Source organism: Pelobates fuscus, chromosome 6 (genome assembly GCF_036172605.1).
Source record: "Pelobates fuscus isolate aPelFus1 chromosome 6, aPelFus1.pri, whole genome shotgun sequence".
Lineage (NCBI taxonomy): Eukaryota > Metazoa > Chordata > Amphibia > Anura > Pelobatidae > Pelobates > Pelobates fuscus.
In genome coordinates this window covers 123452162-123476301 of record NC_086322.1, presented here as the reverse complement: position 1 = coordinate 123476301, position 24140 = coordinate 123452162, and the positions used below count along the sequence as shown (strand labels likewise).

At 41.4% G+C, this 24140-nt stretch overlaps 1 protein-coding gene across 4 annotated transcripts in view; it reads right to left on the bottom strand.

The window, feature by feature from the left end:
• FSTL5 (follistatin like 5) overlaps positions 1 to 24140 on the bottom strand; it is a 1067859-nt gene that overhangs the window by 588041 nt on the left and 455678 nt on the right. For all 4 annotated transcript variants that reach the window (XR_010091251.1, XM_063458208.1, XM_063458210.1 and 1 more), the window contains one exon: positions 3001 to 3121. Coding sequence is in view for 3 of the 4 variants with exons in the window: in XM_063458208.1 (XP_063314278.1) it covers positions 3001 to 3121 (121 nt within the window). In the remaining variant the exon portion in view is untranslated. The remainder of the gene's footprint in view (positions 1 to 3000; positions 3122 to 24140) is intronic.

Genomic DNA, 24140 nt, shown 5'->3' with positions numbered 1-24140 from the left:
AGATAGACCCATTTTCTAACCACAAACAGTCCTATTAGATAGGGTTTCTTTTTTTTTTTTCTAACTCCGAAATTTAACTAATTTCATAGATTGCACTTATTTATACATCTGCTTATGAATTGAGTGCATAGTACATGGTTGTGTTTTTAATATTTATTTGTTTCTCTTATTTTGGTTATAATTAGCATTAATTGTTAGCATTTAAATAATGGAAATTGTTTTATTTGTTAATAACAACAATGAACTGACATGAAACATTAAAGTAAACAGACAGAAGATGATAAAATAAAGAATACATCCAAAATTGAAAAATCAACTCTTTATATTACATTTATTTTTCCTCGATGTAGCAGTTTCTCCAAAGAAGTTTCACCTAGTTTGAGGCAGGTATTTGTATAGTAAATGTGCATAGAATAATTTCTCATTATATATCTTTTTTAAGCATCTTGTTAAATGGAATTGAAGCGATTTGGAATCCTTTGTATCCTTAATATAAAATCCTGTCATTGTGTTATATTTCACTTAGAATGACTCCTACAACATTATTGCCTTTGTACTACATTTGAATGTGTTCTTTCTTTTATTTTTTCCTCATGTTTACGATGTACTATTGTATTGTCATACCTTCACTTAATGTCAACTTTTTCAATTTCTTCAATTCTATGTTTAATGATCCCTTATATTTAGAAAATGTGTATTTGTGAGTTATGAAAAATAAAAATAAATGTAGTAATCCAGTACTATTTATACTGCAACTGGGTATCTTCATCTTGGCTCTCTATCAGCAACTGGTTTTATCAGAGTCCATACAGATGTTCAAACAGCTACTAGATGCATACTTGCAAAGACAGAATATTCAAGGATATAATCTTTCAATGTAGGGTAATATGTGCTTGATTCAAGGATAAATCTGACTGCCATTCTGGGGTCAAGAAGGAATTTTTTGTCCTAGCTTGTTGCAAAATTGTGCTTCAAACTGTTTTTTTTTGCCTTCTTTTGGATCAACAGCAAAAAACAGGTGTGAGGAAGGCTGAACTTGATGGACGCAAGTCTCTTTTCAGCTATGTAACTATGTAACTATGTAACTATGTAACTATGTAACTATGTAACTATGTAACTGTTATATGCTCTGTCGTTTGCCTCATAATAGAGAAAGGATAAAGAGAATAGGAAAAATGGAATAATAAATAATACTTCTATTTCTCTTCATTTGCAATGGTACTGGATTTGTCTTGGTAGAACTGGATTTTGATGTAATTAGCAAAATTTGTAATGTAAATTTAAAAGATAATAGAATATTTCACAATAACAGGATTAACACAAATTATAGGTGATTTATTCTGGATGTAAATTTTAGAGAAGGGACATTTTCCCTTTAAAGCAAAAAAAAAATGTCCTTTTGGATGGAAACGTTTCTAACAAAGAGAACTCTAAATTAGGATCCTTTTTGGAGTCCTGACTTGTAAAAAGAAATGAGTATTAGTGGCTAAAAAGCCCAAGGACTACACCTCTGAACATAATTAAGATGACACCCCCCTAAACAGCAGATCAAAAAAAACAGTACATAAACCCAATCATTAAAGGAACACTCAAATGGAAAAAAATACATATTTTTTTTATTTAATAGATATATACCAAATTAAAACATGCATGCATTTTGGAGTATTTTTAAAAACAGCTCGCAAAAGCTGCAGATCTATTGTCTTAAGCCTTTTGCAAGCCCTCCCGTTCTAAACCCGCCTAGACTTTCTGTGGCTGTCCAATCCTTGACTTTCCAAGACAGTTAAATAAGAGGTATTTGCAAAACAGATGCTCTGGACAATTGCCTGCATATTTGGTTTGGCTACTCCACCAAGCTAAGTAACAATGAAGTAACAGGACTGGTTGTGTGATTGACAGCTAGGGAGATGTAACAATGTTAATTTATAAATGTTTAATTTTCTATTGAAATCTGCATTTATTTTTTGTGAAATGAAAAAGGATACCCTCTTCATACAGAAGACACTTTAGTACTAAAGTGCTTTAGCTATGTTGAGTGTCCCTTTAAGAGGTGACACAAGAGCTGAGCTCACTAAGAAGGGAACATTTTTCAATCATTCTATAAAAAATATTGTACCAATTTTCTTATTTATAAAACATTTTAACTTTAGGGCTCTCTATAAATTGGAAACTATAACAAATAACAAACTATAACAAATTATAAATTATTTTTACTCATTCTTAAAGGTACAGTGAAAACCCAAACCTGGACATTGCTGCAAATGCTGCATATGAATTAAATTCTTAATAGCCAAAGATTCCCTTACCAATTAAATAAAGATGGAATAAAATTATTCAAGTGACTGAAATGTATGTATTTCATTAAAGCAGAAGAATGTAAAGAGAATACACTATGAGTTCTAAAGTGATCAAAAATATATTAGAATTGCAATGAAATTTCCCATTCGATACTGAGTACCAATGTGTTCCCTAACAAAAAACCTTTTAAAATGTTAAGTAAGAATAAATCCAGTGTAGGTAAATATAGGGACACCAAAAAACACACAGTAGCATGTCAAATAACATAAAAGTATATCTCCCCCTTCCAAAATAAGAAAATAATAATAAAAAAAATACACAATAAATATTAGAGGTAAATATACATACAGTGTTGGGAAGCAACATAATAAACCAATTGGACCAAAATGAACAATGCAAACCACTGTATCTAAGTCATTGTCTATGAACACAATAATTCATCAATTTTATAGCACACAATTTCACAAAAATAAAGTCTAAGTTGCTCAGTCCGTGCGAAAAGGCAGATAAATAGGGGAGATTCTGATAAAAAGGTCTTAGGAGACAATGAATAATAATAAAAAAAGACAAACTAAACTATACAAACTATATGTTAGCAAGCTGCAGTACTCAAACTTGTGACTAAAGTACTAAATACCTGTATTCTGAATGTACTGTATGCTGAAGCTTTCAGCACAGAACACCTTCATGTATTTTACTTACCAAATGCTCTGTAAAATTCTTCCAGGGCCAGATGCTTATCTCCATTGTAGTCATCATACTTGACTAGATCAAACAGAGAACATTCATAGAGCGATTTACCAATTCCTTCCTGCTTTATTACCTACAATAAAATATGTTGTTTGTTATAGATACATTTTAAAGATTCATTACTCTTATTTTTACTGTTTTCAGATGACTCCAACATATTTATCTAATTCTACCTCCTATTGAAATGTTTTTACCTATCTTTTATGTGGTTTTTTTTTTTTTTTTTTTTAAAGATTTTCACCAAGGAGTCTGATCACAAAGAAAAAAAAAAGAAAAAGAAAGGAGCCTACAGACCTCGATAGTAATAATATCCTTGGAGATTACTTGCATGTTTATTCATTGAAGTCCAAAAAGCCCTAAACCAAAAGGGTCAAAAACATCTGGCTACATAAAGGGTTCTTTGGACTGCAAAGTCTGAGCTTCACTCACACTATTTAACAATGTCTGGACTTGACTAGTCAGGCTCCTAATCAACCTGAATGCTTCAATTCCAGACCTGGATTTACAAAGTTCAAACTATTTGCCCACTGGCAGCACTTGCAGCTAGTGGGCAAATAGATTAACAAAAAAAAATATTGGCGCTGTGAGGGCTAACCTTGTGGCAACTGCTTAGTATATGCTACAGCCAGCTGCCCGCATTAACCCCTTAAGGACACATGACATGTGTGACATGTCATGATTCCCTTTTATTCCAGAAGTTTGGTCCGTAAGGGGTTAAAACCCTAAAAACAAATTAAATGTAAAAAGTCTATGGAGGTCAATGTGACTTTCATATTACAATAAACCTCCCTTATGCCCACACCTGATATGTAGAGGGTGGAGGCATATTAGCTAAACAGTGAGCAGCCAGAGGCTGCTCAATTTAAAATAATGGGGTTATCTAATACCTTAGCCTGACCCCCGCATGGGCATCAGGTGGAGGACTGTAAATTAAATAGTGGGGGGTGGACAGATAACTTGAGACCCCTATTTACCTAGGTGGGGGGAACAATGGAACTGATTTGAGGGAGGACACTACCTTTGTATATTGTTTTAATAGCCCCAACTTCATCCCGTGTGTGGGGAGTGGGGGAGGAACACAAGGTTCCCTCTGTATTACAATTAGTAGTCCCCAACCGCTCTCCATGGGTGAGATCTCCCCATTTAATAAGTATCTTCCACCCTCTGTCCCCATGTGAGCACAAAGGGATGTGGCCAAAGATCCATGGGATGGGGCCTTTCTAGTTTTTTATTACTTTGAGCAGTCATTAGTATGTCCCCCTATTTATTTAATCGAATATCCCTCACCCATTGACCATGTGTAGGGTTAGGGGAAACATTACGATGTCCACTCCCATTACTTATTTTAAAGTTGCCCACCTGATAGATCCCCAACTACATCCTCTGTCTTATATTACACTTGCATCCCCATTGAGGCCTCTCTAGCAAATTGGGCAGCACTGGCTGTCCAACTGCTTGGTTTTTATTACAGGGAGCAGTCAGTGGCCATTGCCTGCCCACTGTTTAATAGATATGCCCCCACCTGTACCATGTCAGACAGGGGCATATGGCTATTTTTTTTAATATTTTTTAACTTTAACGTGGCTAGTGATTGCCAGCCAGCTGAACATGATTAACCTTTGCATTGCCAATGCTTTTCTATTAGCCCGCTTGCTGCAAGTGCTGCCAAAGGGCACACAGTGCTTAAAATTATCGTTCACTTGCAAACATGCATGCTGACGTTGGCCCCCATTTTTGTTTTCTTTTTTTAAATATGGTGCTTTATAAATATTACTTATTCATTTGAATAGGGCTCCAATGTAGAAGCACTGATTAGAATCCAGAAACTAAATGCATCTAATCACTTGCTACAGATTCGGCCGAACTGAAACAAATCCCAACCATATTTTGCAGTAGTAAATATGAGAATTGCAATTCTGGTTGGAATTCAATAATTGTGACTGGATTATTTTTTCATATCCAGACAAAATCCAGTGAATTACCATGATAGTCATAAGTATCACTTTATCTGCAGATTCTCATTTATGGCTTCAATTTCACATTTTTGATATGCCTTTCAAATGATTTAGCAGGTTTTGATAAACATTTAAAATAATTTAATATTATGCAAAACTATATTTTAATATTTTTATACTTTTTGATATATGACATACTTTTTGATATTTTAATATTTTGAAAATTAAATCATTTTGAAAGTATTTTATAGCATTTGACCAGCTATCCAAAAATATCAATATCAAGTGCAGTATGAGTTGGGGACTGTGGACCGATCTTCAGTTCTGATAGAATACACGACAATGTGTGAACATAAATATAAGCTGCTCCTATATGCCCATAGATTTAATGAATCATAGTATTCAACCTTCTTAACACTTCTGGGAACAAAACTTAACCCCTTAACCCCTTAAGGACCAAACTTCTGGAATAAAAGGGAATCATGACATGTCACACATGTCATGTGTCCTTAAGGGGTTAAACAGATTCTATTTATGTATTAATGCTCATATAGCGTGAGTAAAAAGTTAGGAATAATTAGTCTTATGCACACATTTCAGCAATTTTTAGACATATTAGTATATTAATCAGTAACACAATAATTTTAAGTTTTATTTGTAGAAATTTCCTTCAGGACTAGTTCCATATAATGGCCAAATCTAAAGTATATATATTTTTTCCTCATCTAGTGTTGCTATTTCATTGCATTTTAAATCTAATTAGCAGGAAGAATATACAGTATGGAATTCATGAAAATATAACTTTTAGTACAATTGTTGAAATGTTACAAATCTCATACACATGGACATCCAATTTACAGACCTACAAGATTATGTAATGGCAAAAAAACAAATATATAAATCCACTCTTCTTGGTCCAATTAAACATTGGCACTCATTTTTCTTTCATATTACTCAACCACAATAACACACTTGGGGGAAAATTTGTGACACTTCATTTTTCAAGCAACGTCAGTATATTAATTGCAACACATCTGTCAGATTAATAAATAATAGTAACTAAGATCTGTTGTTAAAATGAGAACACATTTGGCAATTTTGTTCAAGTGTATTTGGGAATAATATCATGAGATTATAAAGCTAACTAGATGCTCATGTGTTCTGTGTAGGGTAATATTTTCAAATTAAAGATTTACATTCACTTTCTGATGTTACTTGTTCTGAACAAACCTCAAGGGAAGGTGTATATGACACATAATTAGTTACATTTGCATGTTTTATTCTTAGACTTTTAAAAGTCAAGTGATGTCTTTCATGCTTTTTATTTCGTACTTAGCGAAAATCTTATTCTTATTTATTTTAATTGAGCAGACAGAGTTTAATTAGTGAGCCAATTGTGACATTATTATTTTTGAAGATGTCTTGAAAAAATCCTTGTTGTTTTGTGCATTATGTAGACTCTGCAAAAATGTTTACAATATGCATGAAGAATATAAAATATATCAGTAAAACATAGATACAATAAGTAATAGTATAAGACATCTTGCAGATGTAATTTGGTCTAATGGTTTCTCTGTGAGAAGCCTCAAGCATTACATGATGGTTGCCTAGGAATATAAGGTATTTTACCAAGTCACCATGTGGTATAAACACTATTTATTTATGGTGTTTCCTTAATTCAACAAGATAACAGTTAGTCATAAACTGCTAAACAATTCAGAGTTTTATGAACACATGGATAACATATAATATCGTTATCCATGTAAAAGCCAGTTGTGTAAAAGCCAGGTCAAATTTCATACAAATTTGATAGGGTACATAAAGAAAATTGCAAGTATTAAGTCAGACCGTGGCAATTAACAAGATCTCGACCTGTTTTCATTATTTTTTATTATTACTTTTTAATTCTTTTTTTTTTTTAACAGATTAAGTTCTTAAATGTTTCCCTCCGTCAGTGGGGTCATCATGTTTATCTGTACCATCCTCAATTACATAGGAGACAATTGTCACTTACATTACATTGGAGCCTCGCTTTGTGTGTGCAGTTTATGCAACTTAAACTCAAATGTAATATGCCTATTTGTAACTGTGGAGGTCGAGAGTCTTTCAAACTCGGTGAATGGCCCAGCAGTACGAGAAACTAAAAAGGACTATGTTAAAGGATCTGCTGGAAGCCCGAGATCAGGTGGCAAGCAACAAAAAGAGAGCTACACTCATAGCAGAACTGATGGAGGGTGACCAAATCAGCAGCACAGCGAATGTCAGCTGGGATGAAGCAGAGTTCCGGCAGAAGGTGATGTGGAGGCTAAACCTATTTGGTCCAAACCCCCCACCAGAGATGGTGGCGCAAGTCCTGGCTCAAGTAGGCGCAAAATGCAGAGTCCAACAGGCAAGCCAAAGCCAAGGGGACACTGTCTCGTTATCTGGATCTATAAAAGGAGGGCATCGGAGAAAAATTAATTATGCTGCATTTAAAATGTATTAAAATGGAGAGATATAGATTGACGCATATTTACAGGATTTTGAGCATCAGTGCGCTTTGGAGGGTCTGGAACCAGATCAATGGGCTGCAATCCTAAGCAGCAAGCTCACGGGTCGAGCAGCAGAGGTGTACCGAGCAGTTCCTGACGCAGCCATACATGACTACACCAGGGTAAAAGACATTATGTTAGCCCGGTAGGCTGTGACCCCAGAGACCTACAGAAAAAAGTTTTTAGTGCTACGAAAGGGGAGTTGAGACTCTTATACAGAATGGGCATTTAGGATGTATCGGGCAGTCCAAAACTGGATACAAGGCTGTCAAGCCACTAGCTAGAGGAGGTTCTGCAACTCCTCTTGCTGGAACAGTTCTTCGCCCATGCACCTGCAGACACCAGAGATTGGGTCCAGGATAGGAAGCCAACCACTGTCGAGGAAGCGGCCAAGTTAGCGGATGAGCATCATGAGAGGAGAAAAGGAGATACTAGCAGAGGTCGAACTCTGGTGAGGACCAGCACTACAACACCAGGGCCAGTGACTACTCCCAGGCCCAACACTTACACACCCACTTCACAGCCCAACAACAACCGGAGTACACCACTGGGACATTATAAAATACATTGCACACAGAGGAGCAGAGGAAACTGGGATCGGTCAACACCACCACCACCGAAAGCAACAACACCGATCCAGAGCAATGGACCGTGCTCCACAAGGTGAACCCGGCACAAGCAGAGGGGGACAATCGGGAACACCACCGACAGTGGGTTACCATAGATGGGAAGGAGGCAGAGGCACTACAAGACTCTGGGGTCCTTCTTACCCTGGTACAACCTCACACCGTGTCCGCAAGGGCATGCACCAACCGGACTGTTGCAGTACGAGTAGCAGGAGGAGCCATCCACAAGCTGCCCACAGCTCGGGTACACTTAAACTGAACAGGGGCCAAGCACATGAAAGTAGACATTATTTCCAGCCTACCCCCGGAAGTATTGTTGGGGAACGATTTGGGTTGCCCAACTTCTCAACCGACCAACCCCGATCCAGCCGGGACCTGCCCCGTGACTACCAGGGCACAAGCCCATTGAGATGGACTGGCACACTCCGAGGAACCACAAGTAGGAACCGAAAACCCTGTAGTGTCCCCTGACCCTGTCCCTTTCTGGGGCACCCCCCAAGATTTTGACCAAGCTCAGAAGACAGACCCCACATTAGCTGGTTACAGGAAGGCAGTAGGATCCCCTAGGGAGGGTAATGCCCAGGAGGGTTTCCACTGGGAAAAGGGACTCCTATACCGGGTCACAGGGGGAGTGGGGAGTGTGGCGGCCCAAGTTATAAAAAGAAAGCTAGTGGTACCCTGCACGTACAGAGCAGAGCTCCTAAAGCTCAGCCATGATATCCTGCTAGCAGGACATCTGGGTATCAAGAAGACTAAGGACCACCTTACCCAGACATTCTTTTGGCCCGGGATATCAAAAGATTTGCAGACTTGCTGTCGGACATGTGATACCTGTCAATGGATAGGGAAGAGGGGGGACCATCGTAAGGCCAAGCTCATTGCCCATAATAGAAGAGCCATTCTACAGAGTGGCAGTAGGTCTAATAGGGCCCCTCAGCAAACACAGCTCCTCAGGAAAATGCTACATCCTCACGGTGGTGCACTACGCCACCAGATACCCTGAGGATGTGGCGCTCTCCAACATTGAGGCAGAAACAGTAGCAGAAGCTTTAGTCAGTCTTTTCTAGGGTAGGCTTCCCCAGGGAAATCCTGTCCAATCAAGGAACGCAGTTTAGCTCACCTTAACACCCCCAAACCAAAGGCCTCTGTGAACAGTTCAACGGCACGCTCAAGCAAATGCTCACGGCGTTCACAGAGTTTTATGGTCACTGGGAGAAATTCCTGCCCCATCTCCTGTTTGCCTACCGGGAAGTGCCCCAGGCGTCCACCGGGATCTCCCCCTTCGAATTCCTATACGGAAGAAAAGTCCGGGCACTGGGAGGGCAACACAGGAGAGGAAGGGATCCCCATTCTACCATACGTACTGGAGTTTAGAGACCGATTGCAGGCTCTGACCAACTCAGTTCCGTAGAACCTGCAAGCGGCTCAGAAACGACAGAAATATGGGAGCACTGGGAGGGCAACACAGGAGAGGAAGGGATCCCCATTCTACCATACGTACTGGAGTTTCGAGACCGATTGCAGGCTCTGACCGACTTAGTTCGGAAGAACCTGCAAGCGGCTCAGAAACGACAGAAATGGTGGTACGACAGGGGGGCACGAGATAGGGTCCTGGAGGTAGGGCAATGGTATTGGCCCTCAGACCCTCCAAAAAGGACAAGCTACAGGCAGCTTGGCAAGGGCTTTTTAAAGTGGTGGTGCGGATTAGCGACACCACCTATATTGTAGCCAAATGTTCAGATGAAAGGATCAGACGGGCCTTTCATGTGAACATGTTGAAGCCATACGTTGAGTGCCCCGAGGACATGGTGGCCTTCTGTGCCGCGTCCACAGATGACAGTGAGGGATTTTCCTTACCAGACCCACTGGCAGCTAACCAAGGTACCTTAGAACAGGTTGGGAGAAAAGTTAGATCCTATACAGAAGGCAGACGCAAAACAACTGCTCCAGAAATATGGGGGATTGTTCTCCACGCTACCTGGGTACACCTCAGCCGCAGTCCACCGGGTAGAGACGCAGGGAGAAACCCCCCTACCGCATTCCAGCAGCAGTGCGGGCCAGTATGTGGAAGGAAATACAGGAAATGCTAGACTTAGGAGTCATTGAAGCTTCCCAAAGTCCCTGGGCGTCACCGGTAGTTTTAGTACCGAAGCGAGACGGTACGACTCGCTTCTGTATTGACCACCGGAAACTGAATGACCGGACTATAACTGACGCCTACCCCATGCCCCGGATCGACGAATCGCTTGATCACATAGCCAGCAGGCACTTCCTAACTACCCTAGACTTATGCAAAGGTTATTGGCAGATCCCACTAGACTCGGCCGCCATACCCAAGTCGGCATTCGTCACCCCATTCGGGCTATACCAATTTCAGGTTATGCCCTTTGGGATGAAGAATGCTCCGGCATTAAATAGGGTTGAATTAGGGATACAATTAAATAAAAAGGGCATGGGAACAATTATAGATAAAGTAGGCAACAGAGTGCAATGTAGGCAAGTCATTGCAAAAGCTAGTAAGCTGCTGTCATGTATAAAAAGAGTAATTGATTCATGTGATTGTAATATAATTATGCCTCCTCATAAATAAATGGTAAGATCCCACCTTGAATATGAGGTGCAATTTAAGCACCCGGTTTAAAGAAGGATATAGCAATAAAAGTACAGAGTTGAGCTCCAAAATTAATAAATAAATAAATTATGTTTTCTTTAGAAAAAAAGTTGACTCAGAGGGGATATGATTAAACTATATAGAAATATATACAGGGTCAATACAAAACACAATGTGCTAACCTGTTTATTAACAGGAATATACAACAGACAAGAGGTCACCCATTGAGACAAGAAGAAAGGCATTTTCATTTAAACAAAAGGAAATTTTTCTTTACAGTAAGAACAATAAAATGTGTATTATGGGGGGTGTGGCTGACTGCGCGACTGGTCAGACGCAAGTCTGTGGAGCTCCGCATCAACTCTGCGATAACGTTGACAATTTATGCAACCGGAACCCAGCGAAAGCCTACATACGATCATACTCCAATGGAGACCTTATGGGGCGCAAGCACCGCATGTTTTACCCACCAGAGCTCCCAGACTACCATATATATGGTCTCTTTCGAGTGACCTGTACCTCCTGCACCTCCCAAGATGGAGCCTGCCACGAGGCTCGAGGAGGAAGACTCAGAGGAATAATAGGAGGAAGAGGAACTCCTGGCCACATCCAAACAGAGTGTGCACTCCTCAGAGACTGAGTCAGAGGAAGACTTGTCTCCCTCCATGAGGGGGACATTAAAAAAATACTCCTAGACTTGCATGTACTCTGGAAAGCGGACCTCCAACAGATGCAACAAAAGGAGGGAGCACTCCAGCAAAAGGTCAGAGGAGTGGAAGAGAGGGAACAGGCCCTTGCTGCATGCCTGCAACCTCAAGAGACTCACCTGGAGGGCCTGACCCAACAAGTCCAGAAACTGCACAGAACAGTGGCCACGATGGAAGTCCGACATAGGCACCGGAATATCCGTCTAAGAGGTATACCAGAGGAGGTAGCAGGGGAAGCACTACTGACCTTCTCCCAAAAGCTAATAGCATCAATGAGCCTAAAGGGGGGAACAGACCCTTCCATGTAATTGACGGCTTTACGGGTGCGCAAGGCAGCTACTGCCTCGGCCACTGCCCCAGAGACAAAATCATTGTCACCAGGGACATAACAGTTATAACAGCTATAATGAGCCTCTCCAGAGCTATGGGGATGGTTCAGGATGAGGAAACTGCAGTATCACTCTTCAATGACATCCTGTTTGCTGCTCTCATGGAAAGGAGAAAGCCTTTAGCTAAGAAGCTGAGGGACCACTCGGTCCGCTACCGCTGGGGAGCCGACGATACTTTACAAGTTCCACGAGGAGACAAGATCCTCACACTGTCTTCCGACAAGGACCCAGAGAAGCTTATCTAGAGCCTCAACCTGCAAGCTCAACAAGCTGAAGTTGACCAACCAAGGAGCGCTCAGGAGGGGACACGCAGAGATGCAGGGGAAGGACTGTTGGGAATAATACACTTTGCCTATACTGACCCAAGGCTCAAGCTACAAATGACAGGATGTTCATTCTGTTTTAAATTGGCTAATTTGGAGCATGTCAACTATTTGAAATAATATACTTTGTCTATATACAATGCTAAGTGAATATACCCCTAGACAAGAGCTATAGAACGTCGCATAACAAGTGTTAAAGGTATATCCTGTGTGTTTCTGCTGTTGTCCTTATTTCCTGTGTTTCTCCCTTTGATCATAACTGCATAGTAATGTGTAATTTAAAACTGCGTAGTAAATATCTTTAATTACATATTAATTCTGAGTGCGTAGCTATAGTGAAACTTAGCTTTGAGCAAGGCCCAAACATGAAGATACACCTGAAAGCTCGCTATAGGTTAAGATGTTAAGATAAGATAGAGGATTTTATTAGAGATTGGATAATGCTTGTAAAGACCACCCCTGTTTCCTGCTGTATATACCGTATATACTCGAGTATAAGCCGACCCGAATATAAGCCGAGGCCCCTAATTTTACCCCCAAAAAATGGGAAAACGTATTGACTCGAGTATAAGACTAGGGTGGGAAATGCAGCAGCTACTGGTAAATTTCTAAATAAAATTAGATCCTAAAAAAATTATATTAATTGAATATTTATTTACAGTGTGTGTGTATAATGAATGCAGTGTGTGCGTATGAATGCAGTGTGTGCGTATGAATGCAGTGTGTGCGTATGAATGCAGTGTGTGCGTATGAATGCAGTGTGTGCGTATGAGTGCAGTGTGTGTGTATGAGTGCAGTGTGTGTGTGTATGAGTGCAGTGCATGAGTGCAGTGTGTGTGTGTATGTATTAATTGAATATTTATTTTCAGTGTGTGTATATAATGAATGCAGTGTGTGTGTGTATGAGTGCAGTGTGTATGAGTGTAGTGCGTGTATGAGTGTAGTGCGTGTATGAGTGTAGTGCGTGTATGAGTGCAGTGTGTATGAGTGCAGTGTGTATGAGTGCAGTGTGTATGAGTGCAGTGCGTGAGTGCAGTGTGAGTGCAGTGTGTGTGTGTATGAGTGCAGTGTGTGTGCGTATATATTAATTGAATATTTATTTCCAGTGTGTGTATATAATGAGTGCAGTGTGTGTGTGTGAGTGCAGTGTGTGTATATGAATGAAGTGTGAGTGTGTGATGCAGTGTGTGTTTGTGTATGTGTTGGTGGGGGTGGGCATTTGATATATTATTAATTATTATTTTTTTGTATTTTTTTATATTATTTTTTTTTTATTATTATTTATTATTTAATTATTACTTTTTTCTTTTTTTTTTTAATTATCTTTTTTTTTTTCGTCCCCCCTGCCTGCTTGCTAGCTGGCCAGGGAGGGGGGCTCCTTCCCTGGTGGTCCAGTGTCATTGGTAGTTCAGTGGGGGGAGAGGGGTGCTGGCAGAGCTGTACTTACCTTTCCTGCAGCTCCTGTCAGCTCTCTCCTCCTCCGCGCGGTCTGTGCAGCTCCCTCTGTCAGCTCCCAGTGTAAGTCTCACGAGACTTACACTGGGAGCTGACCGAGGTGCTGAACGGACGGCGCGAAGGAGGAGAGAGCTGACAGGAGCTGCAGGAAAGGTAAGTACAGCTCTGCCAGCACCCCTCTCCCCCAGTCTGTATTATGGCAATGCAAATTGCCATAATACAGACTCTGACTCGAGTATAAGCCGAGTTGGTTTTTTTCAGCACAAAAAATGTGCTGAAAAACTCGGCTTATACTCTAGTATATACGGTAACCTGTGTGATATGTCATGATTCCCTTTTATTCCAGAAGTTTGGTCCTTAAGGGGTTAAATTTAAGCAAAGCTGAGACAAGTACATGTTACGCCAGTTAAGGGTTTAACTTTAGCCTCTAATTTGACTTTTAGCCTAAGTAAATGATTAATTGATAATAATAGTTATATTATTTTAGGAATTGTTCATGTCGTATTGATCCTTGTGTTTGTATGATTGTAGAGACCGTTATGGAATGTTTGTGCTATCTTATTCTTGGGCAGCACACCAATCTCTCTCTGGCTGACCCTGCACTAACTATTTACATATATGAACATAAACTTTGTACGCAAGAACCTGGAAAGTCCTGAAGGTGCAGTGCTGTTTATTGCAGCTGGTTCTGTAATAACCCTTTCAATAGTCAGGGTGTTGCACAGAGCATTGTGGTGAACATCCAGCAAACAAAAGAAGAACTAAGAATTATGTGAAAGCTGACATTGTCTTTTTGTCAGCCATATTGCTACTCTTAGATATTTTATATTCCTTGAAAAACTTATATGAAACTATTTTTTTTAAATTTTATAATAAATGTAGGGTTAGCCGGAGAGAGAGGAAGTGTTAGCAGACCAAGGGATGAATGTAGTATGTGTCTTTGATGTATGTAGAATGAATTCCCATGTTTTGAGGAACTGAGTGAGGATATGACTGGTTTTGAATGGACCATTGGAATTGGGACATGGTTAGGAGACATAGAACTTAAGGTGCTGGTTGGAATAATTGCCAGAATTACAAGCTAGATTATAATTTATCTCATGATTTAATATGTAAGTGGGCCTTTTACATTATCAAGAAGTGCTTCCCAATTCCTCCTGATACCCAAGCTATGTACTAACAGGTGAGGGTATTATAAGTCACCAGTGGTGTCAACGTGAGGGAATGACATGTCTATACGGCCGAGGTCCCCACTCAGGGTTTCCCCAGATGTGCTTTTTCCTCAAATACGATTTTTTGCCACTGGGTTTTTTGCCTGGCCCCAGAATAGCAGGTGGACTGGTAATCCTAGACCCTGGTCCAGGGACGGGGGATAGGTATTATTCCCACTTTGACTATATGCATTCACGTTGTGAATGAAGGAGGGAAACTGTTGGCTATAATACACTTTGCCTATACTGACCCAAGGCTCAAGCTACAGATGACAGGATGTTCAGTCTGTTTAAAATTGGCTAACTTGGAGCATATCAGCTATTTGAAATAATATACTTTGTCTATATACAATGCTTAGTGAATATACTCCTAGACAAGAGCTATAGAACATCGCATAACAAGTTATATGTTATGATATGTGTTATATCCTGTGTGTTTCTGCTGTTGGCCTTATTTCCTGTGTTTCTCCCTTTGATCATAACTGCATAGTAATGTGTAATTTAGAACTGCAACAACTGCTAGTAAATATCTTTAATTACATATTAATTCTAAGTGCATAGTTATAGTGAAACTTAGCTTTGAGCAAGGCCCGAACATGAAGATACACCTGCAAGCTTGCTATAGGTTAAGATGTTAAGATAAGATAGATGATTGTATTAGAGATTGGATAATGCTTGGAAAGACCACCCCTATTTCCTGCTGTATATAACCTGTTACACAGCCCATAATGTCAGAAGTCACCTTGAACCTTACATTGTCTTGTCTCTTTCATTGGGGCTCCTCACCAGTTGGTTTGGGGACAAGGAGAAATACAGATAGTTCCAAATTGTTGAGAAGTCCATGGCATGACATAAATGAAAATTTCTGATGCACAAAATCTTCATTACAAGGACCTCATTAACCCAACCCAAACTTACCAAGAAAACAACCCCTAGACGCTGACTCTCCACTTTCCAAAAATCTGTCCCAAAGTATACCTTGGGCACGCCGCTAATTCATTACAGTTACACTGTCATGACAGACCGAATCTTACTAGAGCTCTCACTTATGCCGTATAGCCCCCAGACTGACCTGTAAAGGAACTCTATCACACAACCTACCAACATTGATCGCATAGAGCATTGTTAATGCGTAATGGATTACTATACTGTTTTTTTTTTTTTGTTTGTTTTTTTTTTAATTTTAAAATTTTTATTATTCAATTTTGCACTTTACAATAAGTGAACAAATGAGTCAATACATTTCAGAACAAGTTCCATGTTACAGTATTCTGGGGTGAAATAACAGTTATATATAGCTGTATAATTAAAGAATGTCGAACCTTTTAAACACCACTATTACAATATTGATAACGATAAGTATACATTCAGTGAGGTACCAATAGCGTTACTCTAAGGGTTGACTTCAGCCCGGAAGGAGCTTCGTCGAACTCGCCCATAGTTATCACTGTGGACTAGGTATCGTGGAGAGGGGATAGTGCCGAGTCTTTGATATATTTATCCCAGGGTGCCCAGGTGTACGTAAATACATCATACGTGCCCGCTATAGAATGTGAGAGTTCCACCATCTGCCTGATGGAGTCTACCTTGGTGATCCATTCCCTAATGGATGGAGGTGTGGTTTGCTTCCATTTGAGAGGAATTAGGGCATTAGCTGCTGTAAGCAGGTGGTGGAGCAGAAGGCGTGTAGATTTTGGTAGAGGGGTGGGATATAACATGAAAAGGAGGACCTCGGGAGATTGCGGAACCGCATACTTCGTTATAAGTGTCATTATGGTGGTTAGTTTGCTCCAGTACGTTTGAATTATGGGGCAGAACCACCAAATATGGCCCGGAGTCCCTACATCCATTTTGCATCTCCAACAGAGGTTGGATGTGTTCGGGAAGAAATTGCGTAATCTGGTTGGAGTAAAATGCCATCTAGAAATGCGCTTATAATTGCTCTCTTGGGCAATGGTGTTAGTAGTGGACTTAAAGGTGTTTTTAAATATCGTTTCCCATTCGTCAGATGTTAATGTAATCTTTAGGTCTTTTTCCCAGGACTTTGTGAAATCTGGGAGTTGGGCATGTAGGTTCATCTGAAGTATTTTATAGAACACGGTGATGTGTTTCTTTTTCATCGTCCCTAAGAGGGCCCTGTGCTCGAATGTGGACAGTGGTCTGTTACCTTGTGAGAGCGACTGGTGCGCTTGTATGAAATGCGAGAGTTGTGCATAATTGTAGCATTGCATAGGTGTGTGCGTGGGCGTTTGGAGTAGATTTGATAGTGGGACTATTCCCTCTCTATTGATTACATCTTTTAGACGTAGTTGTTCTTGTTGGTTCCCAAAGTTTCGGTAGGCGTGTTGTGAAAGTCCCGGTTTAAAATATGGGTTATTAGTTATCGGGTATAGTGGGGAGGGGTAGGGGGCAATGTTTTCAAGTTTTTTGATAGTGTTCCAATATCTCAGAGTAGGGATTACTGTTGGGTGGTCTGATCAATGTCAGGCCCGTTTCATGCCAGGGTATTGTGCTGATGTGAACTTTTAGGCTTGTCGCTTCTATTTGTACCCATTGTTTCTGGTTATAGGCATTAGTCCAATCATAAATTCTAGAGAGGACCACCGCCTTGTGGTATGTCTCTACGTCTGGTACTCCTAGGCCTCCGTGGGACTTATGTCTCGTCAGTTGTGTATATTGGGTTCTTGGGCGTTTACCGGCCCATAAGAAAGTGGAGAGGATGTGTTTTACCGTCTTAAAGAAAGCGGCTGGTATTTTTATAGGCAGTGTTTGTAGTGCATATAGGAATTTTGGCAAGATGGCCATTTTTAGTATGTGTACTCTGCATAGCCAGCTGAACTGGGGTTTGTTCCAATTTTTTAAGTCCCTATCTATATTGGCCAATAGTGGGGGGAAGTTGAGTTCATATGTTTTGTTAAGCGTATTTGTGAGTTGTATTCCTAGATACCTTACTGAGGTCTGTGGCCAGTGGAAGGGGTACGTCTGTTTAAGTCGGGACCCTAGCTCTTCTGGGATGGTTAAGGGCAGGATCTCGCTTTTGCTACTGTTCATTTTATAATTGGACACCAAGTTATACTGGTCAATTTCCCGAAGCAGGTGAGGTAGTGAGGTTTCGGGGTTCCGTATTGTGTATAGAAGGTCGTCTGCAAAAGCAGAGACCTTATACTCCCTGTCCGCTATTTGTATACCCTGAATATTCGGGTTGTCTCTGATTCCCTGGAGGAAGGGTTCTAGTGTCAGGATGAACAGAAGGGGGGAAAGGGGACACCCTTGTCTCGTCCCATTGGAGATGCGAACTGTGTCCGTGAGTTGGCCATTAACCCTTATTTTAGCCCCCGGTCTGGAATAAATGGCTGAGAGCCAAGTTAGCCAGTTGGGCCCAAAGCCCATGGCCTGCATTGTAGCTTTTAACAGGGCCCAGTCCACCCTGTCGAACGCCTTTTCGGCATCAATCGTGAGGATAAGGCTCGGGTCCCTTTCCATCTGTGCATGGTATATGAGATTCAATACTTTGGTGGTATTAGTCTTGGCTTCTCGGCCAGGCACGAACCCTGATTGGTCTGGGTGGACTAGTCCCTGCAGGTAGGGCTTGAGACGGACCGCCAGTATCTTTGTAAAGATTTTTAAGTAGACGTTTATTAGGGAGATGGGCCTATAGCTGCCACATTCCGTTGGATCTTTGCCTGGTTTGGGAATGAGTGTAATATGAGCTTCAAGTGTTTCTCGTGGCAGGGTGTGACCTTGGTTTAAGGAGTTAAAAGCCTGTAAGAACGGTTTGTTCAGGGTTGCGGAAAATGCTTTAAAGTATTTGGCCGAGAAGCCATCAGGCCCTGGACTTTTTCCCAACGGCAACTGTCGTGTGATTAGCGAGAATTCCTCGGGTGTAATTGGGGAGTCTAGTATTTGTCTGGCATTGGGTGGTATCGTCTGTGCTAATCTCTGAGTGAGAAAGTTTTGGATGTCCTCTGGGTCTGGTGGTTGGGGCCTGAGATTATATAGGTTCGTATAGTAAGAGTGGAATTCTTTCATTATGTCTGGCAATAGGTGAGTCACAGTCCCAACGGAGTTTTTGATGTGGGTTATGTATGTTTGTTGCCTCTCTTTTTGTATCGCCCTGGCCAACATGCGGCCACATTTTCCGCTCTGGGTGTAATATTTATGTTTGGAGTAAAAGAGGGACTTCTGGATTTTTGCGTTCAGTAGTGTTTGGAGAGAGGAGCGCTTGTCCACTAGTTCTTTGTAGGTATCTAGGTGTAAGTGGTGTTTGTGGGTGCGTTCTAGGCGTCTGATGTCTGTCGTGAGGGATGTAATCTGAGCCTCCCTCGCCTTCTTTTGTCTGGAAGCTAGGGCAATTATGTGTCCCCGTATTACAGCTTTGTGGGCCTCCCAGATAACCGTGGGCGATACTGCCGGGGTGCAGTTTTCTTCAAAATACTTGGTAAGTGTCTCACGTAATGAGGCTACATGGGCCGGGTCGTTGAGTAGTGTATCATTAAGCTTCCATTGTGATCTTGATGGGATCAAGTTTGGTATCTGAATTGTCATGGAGAGGGGGCCATGGTCAGACCAGGTTATAGGGCCATACTCACAGGATTGTATGAGGTGTAGGTGCCTATGTTGGAGGAAAAGCATGTCTAATCTTGAATAGGTATGTTTTACCGCTGAGAAAAAGGAATAGTCTCGAGAGGTGGGGTGTGTCACACGCCAGCAGTCGAAGAGATGATGCTCGTCTAGGAGCTGGACAATTCTGGACCTGGAGGTTGCATTGTACTTGGTGTATTTGGAGGCTGTGTCTAAGTCAGAGTCTATTGAAATGTGGAAGTCTCCCCCTAAAATAAGGATCCCTTCCGTGACTTTGTCCACTGCAGTAAGGTATTTGCGGGTGTGTGTGCATTGTTTGTTGTTGGGGAGGTATAGGTTGGCGAGAGTCACTACTGAGTTCCCTATCTTTCCTTTGACTATCAGGAGCCTGCCATCTGCGATTGATTGGTGTGACAGGTACGTGAAGGGTATATGTGCATTTATGAGAATGGCCACCCCTTTTGATTTGGAACCTTCATAGTTGCTAAAGTAACCTATTGGGTAATGTTTATTGCGTAGGGTTGGGGCTGAGTCTGCTTTGAAATGTGTTTCTTGTAGAAACGCTATATCTGTTCTAAGATCGTGAAGTTCCCTGAGAGCTAGAGATCTTTTGAGAGGGGAGTTAAGTCCTCTCACATTTAGGGTCGTTATCCGAATTGTAGCCATGGTGGATTGGTCAGAGAGGGGGACGAATTTCACTGCTTCAATGAGTGTGGAGTATTAGGATTGTGTAAGTAGTGGATGCCCAGTTATTAGTATGTGAGAAGAGGTGACTCCAAGAAAATTAAAGTGGGTGCAATTATCAACATAACAATAATAATAATAATAAAAAAAAGAATAAACCGGATTAAATCCAACTATATACAAAGACTTTGGATAAACTCTGGAGCTAGCGAATGAGAGTGCTTTAGTCTTATGAATGGGTAAGCCCTTTTAGCCGGTGGCTTTCCCCTTGCGTGTTTGGTAAACACGGGGAGACAGGTAAGGCACCGCTTGGGCTTGTATTGCTGCTACAGAGGATTCCACAGTCTATCTGTGGTGGGGGAAGTCTAGTGTGGTGTGTGCGAAGTAGGGGTGGTGGCGGGTAATCCACCTGTTTAGTTAAGAATGGATCTGTGTGTCGGGCGTTGTATTGCTGTAAGGAATTGGGACCATTTTATGTGCTGCGAGTGGGCCTCTGGGCCCGTAGGGTATTTTAGAGCAGCTTATCTATACAGGGTTGTTTATGATTTTACACTAGGTTAGCACTCTCTCTCGCTCTCTCTTGGTCGTAGTATCCCTCGGTCCCCACATCGCCCCCATTTACCCACAACCCTCCAATATCCTTCCAATACAGGTTATAATACAACAATAGAGGGGTGGGGATGGAAAAAGAGCATGTCGTGGGGGGAGAGGACCCGGGGTCGCCCCCGTGGGTCCCTCCAGCCCCCCGTCGCCCCTGAGGGTCATAGCACGCGGGGGGAAGCGGTTCAGAGGGGGGCGGTAGGTTAGCCAAAGGGAGGGAGGGTAGGAGAGTGAATATAGAGGCAGATTTGATCAAAAACCTGTTAAAGTGATAAAACCTGTTAAAGTGATAAAACACAATCGGGAGACCTTTAGGTAAATAGGCATCCTCAGCTCCCCGCTCTGGCATGTGCTGAGGAGGAGGAGGCACTCCCAAATACAAGTTGTGTGTTACCTATCCCATTCTAGTGGTGAGAGTCACTGGTTTGGTTCGGTAGGTCATTTTGATGTTGCACAGTCTCGTCTTTCGATGTTGTGGTTGAAATGCCTCTACCTTTTCATCTGTCGTCTCCTTGGCAAGGGAGGAATGCCCTCCCCAGTGGTTAAGTCCTCTTGTGAGTCTCTTGAGAAACCTTTGTGTTGGAGTCCTTGTTACTGATGGGGAGAGGCATGAGGGGCCTCATATAGTGCGAAATCAAAGTTTGAGTCATTTTTGCTGGTTGTCTGGAACGGTCATAAACAGAATGGTGGTCTGTAAACAAAAAATAAGTTACTTCTCATTGGTCGTTGACGTGATTTTCTGATCATCTCTGGTGTAATCTTGTCTTGGGTGTCAGATTCGGTGCGGTTCTGCTTGTTGCCTTTGTGAGTTTCGCTGAGGAAGTTGGTTATCATTACGACGCCTCTTTGGCGGTGTTTGCCATCTCGATCTCTGAGGGCGGGGGTAGTTATGAGGTGCTTGGATCGGGCCGTACCAATCGGGAATCTGCACGTCGGGTAAGTTTAAAGTAGACGTGAATATGGCGATATCCTCTGCAGTAGTCACTGTAGCGGTGGTTCCGTTGTGCGTGGCAGTTAACGAGAGGGGGAATCCCCATCTGTACTTGATGTTTCTGGCACGTAGTAAATCTGTCAGGGGTCTAAGAAGCCGTCTTGCTTGTAGTGTCATCCATGAAAGGTCAGGGTAAATTTGTATTTGGGCCCCGAGAAATAGCAGCAGTTGGGACGTTTTTCTTAGTTCTCGAAGTATTTCTTCTTTTGTTCCAAAATAATGTAAACGGCAAATTGTCTCTTGGGGCGTCTGAGGCTGGGCCTCGCGGTCTCAGCGCTCTATGAGCTCTATCAAACAGAATGTGCTCCGCTGGATCTTTGTGGAGTAAGTAATTGAATAGCTCTTGTAGTAATTTAGGAAGGTTTTCCCCTTCAACTTCTGGTATGCCTTTTAGCCGCAAGTTGTTGCGCCTTCCCCTGTTATCAATATCATCAATAGCTCTGTACATCATGGCCATCTGTGTATTTTGAGCTTCTAGGGCCTGTTGAACCTGCTGAACTTGGGTGAGTGTGTGGTCTTGGTTGTCTTCAAGCGATTCTAATCTCCGCCGCCATATTGTCTAGTTTATTTTGGAACGAGGATTCCATTTTCTGGATCAGAGCATGGATATCCTGTTTTGTTGGCAGATTGTTTAGTATAGCTCTCAGATCTGCATCTATGTGTGTGGAAGCTGTGTCCGAGCTGGCTGGGCTTAGTGGGGGTGAGGATGGAGAGTGCTCGTTTAAAACTTCCGCCGCCATTTTGGGGCCTACTTCGTCGGCGGTTTTCGCCGGATTATCTTTAAAAAATTTGGTGAGAGCGCCCGTTTTTGCTATGGACTGCTTCTGAGAGGTTTGAGCAGGGTTGGTACCTTTTCTGGGGTGTCCCATATTGCGTTGTTCGCCCGATGTTGGTGGATTACCCGCGGTCCCTGTCAGAGCTCAGCTACAGCACGTCCAGCTCGGCTCGCGGTTGGCTCCGCCCCCCCTACTATACTGTTTTATCATATATTCCTTATTTTATGTTCTTTCATTTATATTATATCATACTTGATACGGAAGTATACCTATGTATGTAAAATCCAATAAAATACAAATGTAAAAAAATAAATAAATGTGTCATCAGATTCTAGAGTAACATTTTTTTTTTTTTTTTTTAAAGGGCTGAATATTTTCAAAAACATCTTGTTTGTATTAGTTAGGGATATGGGTCTATAACTACCGCACAGTGAAGGGTGCCTACTGGGCTTGGGGACAACTGTAATCAAGGCATTCTGCAAGGGAGGGGATAAATGCATTGAAGGCCAAATTGAGTTCAATGTTTTTTAGAAAATAAAAGAGAGTTCAATGTTTTCAGAAATGTAGCTCTATATGGGAAAGAAATGCCTTATAATATTGGGAAGTATACCCATCGGGTCAAGGGTTTTTGCCCACAGGACTACTGCTGACAGCTCCTCTATTGTATAAGGGCCATCCAGTGGGTAGGTTACATAACTGCTGGTAGAATAAGCAGGAATTATTAGCTATGTCCATGGTCAGGGACCAGTTAATATATAGCTAAAGATAGACATAATATTTAGCAGTTATTTTGTAAAATGTATTTATTTGAGAAATATGCATGATGCCTCTATTTTAAAGCCCTAGCTAAAGCAAAGATTCACATAGGAATAAAAGGTATGAATGAGGTGTTAGTAATAGAGTCTTCTGTGCCTCCAGATGGACTAACTTTCAGAGACTGTTTAAGCTTATGAATTTCGTGGCATAGGGAGTATTGCAAAGCTTTTTATTTGAGTTTAAAGGTTGAACTTCATGGACTTTTTTTTTTCAACCTAGTTTACTGTGTAACTTTGTAAGTCCATGGCTTCCTACTGACAAGCAAAGGATAATTTGAACCATCTCACATTACAAAACTTTACATGAATTCTGTATTCCAAAGTCTACTTTATTAGAGAAAATAAAACCAAGGGATATACTATACTTGTTTGGTTTAGAGCTGTGATAAGGAAGAAATCACTTGATAATTCTACTCCAAGTTATTTGTGAGTTGTTTTTTTTATTATTATCATTACTATTATCAGGACCAATGCTATTGCTTATTGCATAGAGAAAGGGAAGACATCAGTAATACAAAGCTGATTTGCTAATGTCAAATATAAAGTTAAGAATGAAACTAGTGCAATGTTTCCTGAGTCCATGCACCTTGAATTATATTGGGTTATGGGTCTTGAAAAGTCAAATTGTTAATTATAGCCATGCCTTTTCTAATAGGCCTAAACACTGATCAGCAACAACATTAAAATCACCTGCCTAATATGGTGTAGATCCCCCTAGTGCTTTCAAAATACCTCTGCTGCATTGAGGATTGGACCTATAAATGCGTCATGTGGTGTCTAGCACTAAGACATTAGCAGCAGATCCTTAAGTCCTGTAAGTTGCAAAGTGGGACCTCC